Genomic DNA, 13,002 nt, shown 5'->3' with positions numbered 1-13,002 from the left:
AGATTGTCGAATCTGGGACAACGACTTTATCAAGTCAATTTGTGATGCTCCCTGACACGCCTACCAATATTCATCGTCCTAGTACGTCCAGAAGCACCAAACTCGCCAAAGCACTGAACCCCTCCCCCCGACTCCCCCAAAGAGAGCAAATCCAGTACGGTTACGTCAGTCACGTATCTACGACATTTTCTTATTCTATCTACCAAGCTTCATCCCGATTCTTCCACTCTAAGCGTTTTCCAAGATTTCCGATTTCCCCCTACAACCCCCCCCCCCCAATGTCAACAGATCTGGTCGGGATTTGAAATAAGAGCTCTGAGACACGAATTCCTTCTAAATACCAAATTTAATTAAGATCCGGTCACCCGTTCTTAAGTTAAAAATACCTCAGTTTTTCTAATTTTTCCCAATTAACACCCCCCCCCCCAAGCTCCTCCAAAGAGAACAGATCCGTTCCAATTATGTCAATCACGTATCTAGAACTTGTACTTATTCTTCCCATCAAGTTTCATCCCGATCTCTCCACTCTAAGCGTTTTCCAAGATTTCTGTTTCCCTCCTCCAACCCCCTATGTCCCTGGATCCAATTCGAGTCAAAAATGGAGCATCTGAGACATAAGATCCTTCTATATATCAAGTTTCATTAAGATCCGATCACCTATTCATAAGATAAAAATACCCCAATTTTCACGTTTTTCAAGAATTCCGGTTTCCCTATCCAACTGCCCCCAATGTGACAGGATCTGATCGGAATTTAAAATAAGAGCTTTAAAGCAGAAGCTCCTTCTAAATATAAAATTTCAATAAGATCTGATCACCCGTTCGTAAGTTACAAATACCTCGTTTTTCTGAATTACCCCCCCCCCCCCACAACTCCACCAAAGAAAGCGGATCTGGTCCGGGTATGTCATTCACGTATCTTAGACTTGTTTTTATTCTTCCCATCCAGTTTCATCCTGATCTCTCCGCTTTAAGTATTTTCTAAGATTTCCCCCCCCCCCCCAATGACGCTGGATCCGGTTGAGATTCAAAATAAGAGATCTGGGTTATGAAATCCTTCTAAATATGAAGTTTCATGAAGATCCGATCACTCCTTCGTAAGTTAAAAATATGGCACGTGATGTTTTCTAATTCTTCAGAATTAACCCTCCCCCCACTAACTCAAAGAGAGCGGATCCGTTCTGGTTATGTAAATCGCGTATCTAGGACGTGTGCTTATTTTTCCCACCAAGTTTCATCCCAATCCCTCCACTCTAAGTGCTTTCCGAGACTTTATGTTTCCCCCTCCCAGTCACCAGATCCGGTTGGGATTTAAAATAAGAGCTCTAAGACACGATATCCTTCCAAACATCAAATTTCATTAAGATCTGATCAACCATTCGTAAGTTAAAAATACTTCATTTTTTCTAATTTTTTTCGAATTAACCGGCCCCCCACTCCTCCCCAAATGGTCAAATCGGGAAAACGACTATTTCTAATTCAATCTGGCCCGGTCCATGATACTCCTGCCAAATTTCATCGTCCTAGCTTACCTGGAAGTGCCTAAAGTAGCAAAACCGGGACAGACAGACAGACCGACAGACCGACACAATTAGCGATTGCTGTATGTCACTTGGTTAATACCAAGTGCCATAAAAAACAAATAAACACGCATCTGTGATCTGTCTTCTGGCAAAAAAATGCAAAATTCCACATTGTTGTAGATAGGAGCTTGAAACTTCTATAATAAGTTTCCCTGATACGCTGAATCTGATGGTGTGATTTTCGTTAAGATTGTATGACTTTTAGGGGGTGTTTCCGCCTATTTTCTAAAATGAGGCAAATTTTCTCAGAATCGTAACTTTTGATGGGTAAAACTAATCTTTATGAAACTTATATATTTAAAATCAGCATTGAAATGCAATTCTTTTGATGTAACTATTTGTATCAAAATTCCATTTTTAGAGTTTTGGTTACTATCGACCTGGGTCACTCCTTACATACAGTTCATTACCACGAACTGTTTGAACATCAAGGTAAATCAATGTTTCACCTGGGAAGTAGTGATGCATAGTATTGTTGTGTATACTTGTCGACTTATTTTCGTGTGTATGTGACAATTATTATTGTTAATTGTATATATTATAATTTTGTGTGTGCATGACAATAAAAACTAATAATCGGCTCTGTCCGTCGCATGTTTTTAAATAAAATGAATTTGAATGAATTTGAATACATCTTCTTTTTTAAAGCTTTTCTCGTGGTAATGATGTTAAATCAGTGATTGGCTCATTTGAAAAAAAATCACTATGTCTTGAGCCATGTTTAAGCACAAAAGAGATTGTATCACAGCGTGTCACAAAATGTGGACAATTGTGTCACAAAATGGCTTTTCCTGCCATTTCACGCTACCAAACATCAATTCTTGTACAAAGGGGACCGAAATGACAGACAATGGAAACTCAAAGATACTTTGCCAATCTTTCATGTTCTAAAACCATAAATATGAGGTCTTGAGCCCCCCCTATTTTGAAAAAACCCTAAACAGGAATCCCCCCCATCTTGAAAAACGACTCTGCATAGTTCATCAAAATTCCTTCAAATAAACCACATTGCCTAGCATATACCATTCAGAAAAAAACAAGAGCTAAGAGCTCATATGGCACTTCAGACGAGGCAAGAAGAGCTAAGAGCAAAGAGCTTAAAGAGCCTAAGAGCCAAGTGATTTAAAAGGAAAATCAGAGGCTTAACGCCGGTCAGGATTTAAAATAAGAGCTCTGAGTCACGATGTCCTTCTAAATATCAAAATTCATTAAGATCCGATCACCTATTCGTAAAATAAAAATACCCCAATTTTCACGTTTTCCAAGAATTCTGGTTTCCCCCTCCAACTCCCCCCAATGTCACAGGATCTGGTCGGAATTTAAAATTAGAGCTTAAAAGCGCAAGATCCTTCTAAACATTAAATTTCATTAAGATCTGGTCACCCTTTTGCAAGTTACAAATACCTCAATTTTCAAAATTACCCCTTCCCCCAACTCCACCAAAGAGAGCAGATCCGGTCCGGTTATGTCAGTCACGTGTCTTAGACAGGTTTTTTATTCTTCCCATCCAGTTTCATCCTGATCTCACTGCTTTAAGTATTTTCTAAGATTTCGGGTTCCCCTCAACTGCCCCCCCCCCCCTAATTACACTGGATCCGGTTGAGATTTAAAATAAGAGATCTGAGTCACGAGGTCGTTCTAAATATGAAGTTTCATGAAGATCCGATTACTCCTTCGTAATATAAAAATACGTAATTTTTCAAAGTTAACCCCCCCCCCCCCAATTGAGCGGATCCATTCCAATTATGTAAATCACGTATCTAAGACTTTTGCTTATTTTCCCCACCAAGTTTCATCCCGATCCCTCCAATCTAAGCGTTTTCCATGATTTTAGGTTCCCCCTTCAAAAACTCCCCCCAATGTCACCAGATCCGGTCGGGACTTAAAATAAGAGTTTTGAGACACGATATCCTTCTAAATATCAAATTTCATTGAGATCCGATCACCCGTTCGTAAGTTAAAAATACCTCATTTTTTCTAATTTTTCAGAATTAACCCCCCCCCCAACTACCCCAAAGAGAGCGGATTCGTTCCGGTTATGTCAATCATGTATCTAGGACTTGTGCTTATTTTTCTCACCAAGTTTCATCCCAATACCTCCATTCTAAGTGTTTTAAAAGTTTTAGGTTTCCCCCTCTCAACTCCCCCCCCCCAATGTCACGAGATCCGGTCGGGATTTAAAATAAGATTTCTGAGACACGATATCCTTCTAAATATCAAATTTCATTGAGATCTGATAACCCGTTCGTAAGTTAAAAATACCTCATTTTTTCTAATTTTTCAGAACTAACCCCTCCCCCCAACTACCCCAAAAGGAGCGGATCCGTCCCGGTTATGTCAATCATGTATCTAGGACTTGTGCTTATTTTCCCCACCAAGTTTCATCCCGATCCCTCCACTCTAAGTGTTTTCCAAGTTTTAGGTTTCCCCCTCCCAACTCCCCCCTCCCCAATGTCACCAGATCTGCTCGGGATTTAAAATAAGAGCTCTGAGACACAATATCCTTCTAAATATCAAATCTCATTGAGATCTGATCACCCATTCATAAGTTAAAAATACCTTATTTTTTCTAATTTTTCAGAATTAACCCCCCCCCCAACTACCCCAAAGAGAGCGGATCCGTTCCGGTTATTTCAATCATGTATCTAAGACTTGTGCTTATTTTTCCCACCAAGTTTCATCCCAATCCCTCCACTCTAAGTGTTTTCCAAGATATTAGGTTTCCCCTCCCAACCCCCCCCCCCCCCCAAAGTCACCAGATCCGGTCGGGATTTAAAATAAGAGCTCTGAGACACGATATCCTTCCAAACATCAAATTTCATTAAGATCTGATCAACCATTTGTAAGTTAAAAATACTTCAATTTTTCTATTTTTTCTGAATTAACAGGCCCCCCACTCCCCCCTGATGGTCAAATCGGGAAAACGACTATTTCTCATTTAATCTGGTCTGGTCCCTGATACGGCTGCCAAATTTCATTGTCCTAGTTACCTGGAAGTGCCTAAAGTAGCAAAACCAGGACCAACAGACCAACAGAATTTGTGATTGCTATGTCACTTGGTTAATACCAAGTGCCATAAAAATACTGGAAAAATATTTTTCTAATAGAGACAACCAATTCTTCCTGGCCTTAGACCCTAAGCAGGGATTTTGAGCCACTCCCTCATTTTGAAAAAAGCTCTAAAGACTTTTACATGGCTTCCTTCAAATTTGCCCCTGTGTTTAACCTTTACCACTCGACAAATACTAAAAATATTTAACTAAAACCAATCATGATTTTAGAGCCAACTACAGCCCATAGTAACCGTAAGTTCTGAAAGGTGAAAAAAAACTGTCAAGGAAGGAAAAATCACCATTTGAAGCTGATTCAGGGATAGAAACAGTTATTTCAGCTAACGTTAATATCAGAAGTTCATAGCAAAACAAATGAAAGGGGATTTCAAAATGAGCCTGGAACTCTTGAAAATGGTGTCAGATTGAAAAAAAAGGCACCATTGGAATCACCATGATCAAACACCCAATGTAGGAGAATTACAGTCCCCCATCTTGAACACTCAAGAAAATTAGTCTTTTTTCTTATTTTCCTGAGGGGTGATTGTACCAAACCTGTGATTATATAATGTTGGGATAGGAGACCTTTGAAATGAAATCATCATACCTAGTGCTTTTTTTAAGCAACAAAAAATAATATTAAAATAAGATGTAATTTAAAAGAAAACTGGATTTTAACATACAAGATACTATAACAGATGTATCTTTTGAAAAGTTGCTTTTCTGGAGAGGGTTAACTGACCATGCATTTGGTGTTGTGGTTTGAGCATTCATTGTACTATCAAATATAGAAAAAAATGATTGATTTTATCATAGATTGACAGGTGCAAAACAACATTTAGACTAAACTATTTCACATAGGACAACATTCCAAATTAAATTCTGTAACTCCAAAAAGATACCAGGATAATACACCCCTTGGACTCTTTATGTGACAATACTGCAAATTTTTACAAGTCAAATTTAAAGAGAAGTGCGATTTTTAACAAAAACCTATGTTAGCTTCTTTAGTTTCTTTGCCTAAGTTAGAAAATATTGCTTTGTAAGGTTTAATGTATTAATTCTTATTCATAATTATTAATATAATTATTAATAATCTTATTAATAATAATATTAATATTTTCTCTGATGGATGTAAAGAGCAAATTTTAAACTTAAAACAAAAACAAAATTTCACAGTCTATGCAACAATTATCTACAAAACTGTTTCAAACAAATTGACTTGCAAAATTTCCCTGTATTTGTACAATTCTGTAACACTAGTACTGTAGAGAAAACTATGCTGGCTACTTAAGTACTTTGCTGCTCAAATTCCTGTTTTGTTAAACTGGTACTGGATTTCAGTAAAGCACCAGTTTCAGAGAATTCTACAAGTACAAACCACTTGGAAAAAATACATAAATAAAGAACAATATCAGGTTAAAAACCTGGACCAGGGTAAAGGTCTGTTGGGGGAAAATCTCTAAAAAAAAAATTTCCACCACCACTGGACCCAACCTGGATTAATATAGTGAAAAAAATAAATAATCAATGCAACAGCCCAAACACAGAAACAAAGACATGCCAAACAACCAAACATAATAAAAACCTGTTGGTTTCCTACAACCAGCAGTGTTCTGACAAGTGTACTTTCCCCAGGGTATAGAAGTGCCACACTAATTGGCCCAAGACCACCAAAGATACTATTCAGGTAAATGCCTTGATAAGATAAAAGTGAAAACCTAAAAGTAAGTAGCCTATAAAACCATGTAGCCCAAATTAACCTGCAGGCTGCATGTTCAGTGCATTTTGCAGTATGCCACTCTTTTGTTTTGATTTAATATCTACAAACTCAACCAATATTGATGAAATCAAGAAAAAGAAAAATGCACAGAAAATATGTAATTTGGGCACACTAGGGGAATGTGCACACTAGGGGAGGGGGGTCATGAAAGTAGTTTACCAATAGAGAATCTGCTGACAAAATTTATCAGATATGCTGTACTGTGAAATAAGGACAGTTTTTGTTTTTTATTCTATTTCCTTATGTGGAGTAGACCTGCTAAACTGATGCCATAAATAACTTTAATTACTGTAAATTGTACTTGCTAGTGAAATGGATAAATCCAGTGTAAACAAGTTGGTAAATTTCTGCAGTTCATATAATTGACTTATCAATAAAGTGAACATACCACTTGATGACTTTTTTTATGTTCTTTGTGAATATAATAGTTGCTTCTACCATAAATTCAAATTTAAGCACTTTTTGACCTAACCCAACCTGACCTAACTATAAATAATTTTGGCAGGGATAAAAGATAACATTATTTTGTTGAAAATGACCAAGGAAACAGTGCTGAGAAAGCATAGTATTATTTTGTTGAAAATGACCAAGAACTCATACTTTGGTTGAAAATTTGTAATTTTTAAGAGCTCAAAAAGTGCTTAAATTTGAATTTGCCACAGAAGCAATTATTATATATGTAAAGAACATAAAAAAGGCATCAAGTTGTATGTTCACTTTATTGGTAAATCAATATATTAACTGCACAAAATTTACTCACCAGTTAGTGATGATGGGGCCATGGGATGTCTGTTGCATCCCATTGAGAGAGCCATGGTTTTTTCCCATTCCTTGTTGAGATTTGAATCTATTAATTGTTATAGATCCCACCATCATCTTGCATAGGCCATTCCACAAACTTATGATTTGATTGTTGAAGAAATTGTGGTAAAATTCTAGTTAATTGACTTCTTGCTATCTTGGAAAGGGTTTAGGTTAGGAAAATGAAACTTTCAGGGATGGGTCTACAGGCTAAAGTATGTCCCAGGCAGGTATTTTAAAGTACCCATTTCTACTCCTTCTCCCTCTAGAGGGCCCTGAAATTTGCCTAAATGACAGGTCTATACCTATTGAAATTTTGACTATACAACATTTTACCTTAATTTTCAGTTACTAGTTGCTTTTTCTCTGCCTTTAGTTCTGAAAATGCAATTCCTGTTATTTGAGTAGAATTTTGAGCCATATCAATGTTTTTTTTTTCTAAATTTAGGGAATGTATTTGCATATCTTTAAAACCTTATAAAATGGAATTGAGCAAAGTTATGAAGCTGAAAACAATTTTGTGGTACTTCAATTAAGCAGACTATTTTGCAAGGTTTCACTTCTATAGCATGCATATTTTTAAAGGTCATCAAAGGTCAGGGCCCTCTAGAGGGAGAAGGAGTGGAGGTAGTTGCTTCAAAATACCTTCCTGGGACATACTTTAGTCAATAGATTCATCCCTGAAAGTTTCATTTTCCTAAACTAGACCCTTTCCGAGATAGCAAGAAGTCAATTAACTGGAATTTTACCAAAATTGTTTCTTTTTCTTGTCTTGGCATGCTTGCAGAACTGCTTTGCTGAATGACCTCTGGTACTTGATGATCAGCAGGTTCAAACATATCTTTGTTGTCAGACTGGAGCAACTTATAGGTCTTATCCTTTAAGTTATAATATACAATATTAATCCTTATATTGCTCCAAGCTGCAATTTTAAGGTAATAATAATAATAATTTTAAGGTAATTATCATATTGCCTCTGTTTTGACAGTATGTCAGAGTTGACAGCTTCAGGGTCTGAAGTTGACATTCATACTCTTTATCCTTGGGACCCTTTATACACTTAGTTGCCTATCTCTGAACAGATTCAAGAGCCATTTGCTGTTTTGTTAATGGGCATGGCAATGCACATTCTAGGCCTATATTCTAATCTAGGTCTCACTAATTTTTGATATAAGGGTTTGTCACATTTACTAGGTATCTACTAGTAATTGTATGCTTTGGCCTAAAATACCAAGTCTGGTAAGCCCCTGCTACTACAGCTCAGGTGTGGTGAGTGAATTTGAGCTCTTTATCCACAACAGCCCTAATCTCTACCTGAGGGACTCTTGGAAATTGGTTGTCTCTCACCACAATTTGATAACATTGAATATTGTCATTGTAGTTTATTTCTTTCAAATGTAGAACCTTGCACTTTTCAAAATTCAGCTCAAGTCTATATATTAGCTGATTTGCAATAGCAATCTAGGTCTGACAAGTGATAAATTAAGTAGTTTACTTTGTCCCTTATCCAGTAGGCCTTAAAAAAAAATATGCAACCCAGGTAATATAGGCCAATTTACCTGACTCCTTTGTTATTAGACTAGGCCTATAGTTTTTCATTCATCAAAACCCACAGATGTGAATGCTACCAAAAAGTTGCTCTATGGCAGTGAGACCAAAACAAAGTTATTTTCAGGTCTTCCCTTACTAGCCTAAACTCCCCTTGTGAAGACTAGCCTATTAAAAGTTAGTCTTACCTTTAGCATCACAATCAACACAGTATTTATTATCATCATCTCTGAGCATTATGTTCAAGGCAGTTTGGCATTTCTCTTGGAGCAGCTTCTGTTTTTCCTTTTCTGTTCTAGAAGACATTCTTTCATTAATTTAATTTTTAAAATGTTTATTTACAGTCTAAATACTAAGTGGTAGGAAAATAAATAAAAAAAGAAAAAGAATTATTGTTGATAACAAAGTCATATTTCTATTTCTTAAAATTAATAAACAGTGAACAGCTATTGAAAAACAAAATTTATTTTTTATATGTTTGGTCCTCTGTATAATTGTACAATCCAGAGATGACTGGTCCCACTACAGACAACCACAGGAAATGTAAGAAGGCCAATGACCCCCCCCCCCCCCCCCGATGGGCTATTTACTCAAAATAAGCGCACATTTGAGTAAACTGTGTCAGAATATGTGAATTTTACTTTAAAGTACACTTCTCGAGTACACCCCTTCCAACACCAAACACAGTCTAACGTTTTTTCAAGTTTCGACTAAGCACTTAAAAATTGTCAAAATAACTAATATTGTCGATTAAATCATCAAGTTTGGCATGCATTTCAGCTTTCACTAAAACAGTAATGTAACAAATATACACAATTGGAAAGCTACATAATTTTAGTTAACGAGCAAAATTTTCTTTTGATGAGCAAACGGGTGAACTTGATGCATATTACATAGATTTTTATGGTTTAAACATCATAAAATAAAAGTGGAATAACAAAACTTCGGGTAATATATAGAAAATACAACAATTACACCTAAGAAATGTCTATAAATACTTATTGAAATTTAATCTTACCTAATGTTGCCTAATAAATGGGGCTAAGACATTTGATTTAGAACAACAGCATAAGCATTAGAAATGTTTCTTAGTTTATTTATTTAGTGTTTTAGTTACTCGTGGCACAAAAATTGCAGCAAATGGTTCTAACTTCAAAATTAGCTGATATTTCAAAACGGGGCAAAATATGAGATTATGGATATTTCATATTGATCATTAGGAACTTATTTTTATGTTCTATTTTATGCACTCTAGTGCATGTTTCATTATTTTGCTGGACAAATCTAGTCTATTTAAATAATACATATTTTAACAGAAGACTTAGCTTTACTAAATAGGAGTATCCCTCAGCTTCTTAAAAATTTGAAAAAAAAAGTTCAGAGCTTAGGAATCACTATTTTGAAGTTAGAAGCCTCTCCAACATTTGCCCAATTACGCTATATGGCAATGTTGTTGAAACATAATACTGTACGGACTTCAGTTTCTTTGTAATATTGCTGAAATATGGAGATCATACTTGCCTAACCAATTAATCTGGGATTTCTCATTTGTAATACTTGGGGCAAAACAACAGCAACACTTTAAGAAATTTATATAAAAAAATTCTTGTGAATATTTATCCCGATTTATTAGCAGCCAGCACAATCAGTCGTACATCAAAACATCTTTCGAACCACGCTGTGGTGTTTTTTTGTCGATGCTAAAATCCTCCCTTCGCAAGAGTCCAGACAGTCAGGTATTATATTATCCTTGTGTTAGTATTAAAGCTTATTCCAATAGGCAATGCATAGAAAACCCCCAAGAAAGTCCCCCCAGACCCTACCCCAAATACTACCGAAAATATTCAACATATTAACTGGTGAAGCTCAATATCTCAAAGCTTTTATGATGGGTCAAATTAAATGGATTACACAATGGTGAAGGTGAAGGCATTTGTCACTATCCATGATGAAAATGAAAATTACTTTCAAGAGGTCCTTTCTAGGAGTCCCGAAAAACGAAAGCAGTCTCCCAAATTAAAGATAATTCCCCTCCCCTTGCTCTAACTCCTCCTTCACAAAACCTCTGAATATACTTTGAAATTTTTCCTGATACCCCCTTTGAGATATATAAAATAACCCTAATAAGGGTTGTAATCTTCAAATTCTTAACATCAATGTTTTCTTCAAACATTAACCGTGATGGATCTTTGCTAATAACTCTCCAAGATTCTTAATTAACAGACATACTACTTAATTTTAAAACCCTTCTTAACATCCCAATAAAGTCTGCTCTATGGACCCCAAAACACTACCCAACCATAATAGTTGTGGATGATATCCCTCAAGAAATACCTATTCAGAAGCTAAGAGAAGGGATCTTTGATATAACTGGTAACCCAATCCCAGTTGCAAATGTTATCCAACTGGGCAAACTAGTTGCTAATGGTCTTCTCTAGTCTTCTCTTATTCACTCTCGGAGAAGAAAACAATATCCCAGGCAAGATATTCCTCTTTGTACAGATAAAACCACACAAGCCTTAGTAGTTAAAACCAATCCAGTGCCAAAAATGTCTAAAACTAAGACACACAACAACAAAAAATACAGTGAAGTCTTACAAACCTGTAGTAAATATAAAAGTTCCCATCCCAAAAGAATGGCAAATTGTAAAAATGGTCAGCCTCTACATATAAACTACAAAGGTCCTATGATTCTTTCAATAAAACACTATGCCCTGGATATAAAAACGAGCACTAACACTGCAAATATCAATAGAGAAAGCTATACCTTACCCAATTGTAGCTCAGGAAGAAAAGGCAGCCCAGTCAAACAACCCTTTATCAAACAACCCAACACTTTTACTCAAAGAACATCAAACCCCAAGCTATCGAAAGTAACAAGCAGCCCCCCCCCCAAAAAAAGAGACTTCCATCCTCAAAACACCCTAGCTCACATCTCTGAATCGCCAAGGCTGAGCCACCTAGCCTCCACATCCAATGATAGAGGTTAGTCTGACCCCCCCCCCCCCAAGCAGAAATGTTGCATTGGAGTTCATGGACCGAACTCTTATGCAGTTCGGTCCATGAACCTACAAGAGCCACAGAAAGCAAAAATCATGAAAGAATTGGCGAACATCTACCTACCTAACCACATTCTTATCAAGCAAAAAGAGATCTTGCTTTGCTCCTATCAACGCTCCTTACTTGACTTAGTTGTGACAAATAACCCTATCACCCTGCAATTGGAAACAGTGACCATGATTGTATCTTGACTGAGATACAGGTGAACTTAAAGAAGGAAAAAAAGTGAAAAAATCCTTTACAGATTATGAATTAATACGGCAGGATCTTTCAAAGATAAAATGGGAGAGTGTGGTTTACAGTGGTAACATAGAAAAAAGCTGGGAGGCATTGAAGACAGTAGTCGTAGCTGAGGAAAATAAACATACCTGGATATACCTGTCGCCCACGCCAAAAATACTCCCCTTCCTACCCAAAGAAGTCATAAAGGCCAGAAGGAAGAAATAAAGAGCATGGATCAAATACGTAAAGTGCAGATGTGATAACCACTATGACACGTTCAAGATATGCAGAAACAGGCTAAGAAATTTGACTAGGAAGATTCTAGAGAACCATGAGGAGGCAATTGCAGCTGACGCAAAACAGAATCCAAAGGGATTCTGGCGCCATGTCTCAGCACCTAATCTCTCAAGACGTGATATCTCAGACCTCATGAAAGAGGATGACACAAAGACCTCAGATGCAAAAGAAAAAGCAGATTTGCTCAACTGTCGCTTTGATACAAATTTCTCTACTCAGCCCACAGAAAACACTCCACCCACTTTACCAGAGCAATCAATCGGAGAACCAATGTAAATGACAATACAAAATATACTCTTCTGAAAAGACTTGAAAAACTGTATGCAAATAAAGCTCTGGGGCCAGATAACCTACGACTCACTCTTAAAAGAAGCAGCTGAACACATTGCTGAGCCAATAGCAGTGGTGTCTGGGATGTCACTTACTTCCAAAGTGGTCCAATGTGACTGGCAGCAGGCCAACATCAACCCCATCTTCAAAAAAGGGAGAAAGGACCAAGTCAGTAATTATTACCCTACATGTCTTACTTCTGTTCCATGCAATGTTCAAGGATAATGATCCTTGAGAGCATCATTAATGACGCACTGGTCTCTCACCTTGAAAGAAATCAGTCGCACTGAAAAAGTCAGCAGGGTTTCCGTAAAGGTCGCTCAATTAAT

General features: G+C 36.9%; 1 protein-coding gene across 2 annotated transcripts in view; it reads right to left on the bottom strand.

Annotated features, from left to right (window-relative positions):
- Positions 1-9,134, bottom strand: part of LOC136034820 (stromal membrane-associated protein 1-like) — a 47,538-nt gene extending 38,404 nt beyond the window's left edge. For both annotated transcript variants that reach the window (XM_065716254.1, XM_065716255.1), the window contains exon 1: positions 8,953-9,134. In XM_065716254.1, the coding sequence (XP_065572326.1) occupies positions 8,953-9,070 (118 nt within the window). In that variant the 5' untranslated portion in view covers positions 9,071-9,134. The remainder of the gene's footprint in view (positions 1-8,952) is intronic.
- Positions 9,135-13,002: the final 3,868 nt, after the last annotated feature.

Source organism: Artemia franciscana, chromosome 13 (assembly GCF_032884065.1).
Source record: "Artemia franciscana chromosome 13, ASM3288406v1, whole genome shotgun sequence".
Classification (NCBI taxonomy): Eukaryota; Metazoa; Arthropoda; class Branchiopoda; order Anostraca; family Artemiidae; genus Artemia; species Artemia franciscana.
The sequence above is the reverse complement of the archived record's forward strand: the minus strand, read 5'-3'. Positions and strand labels throughout refer to the sequence as shown.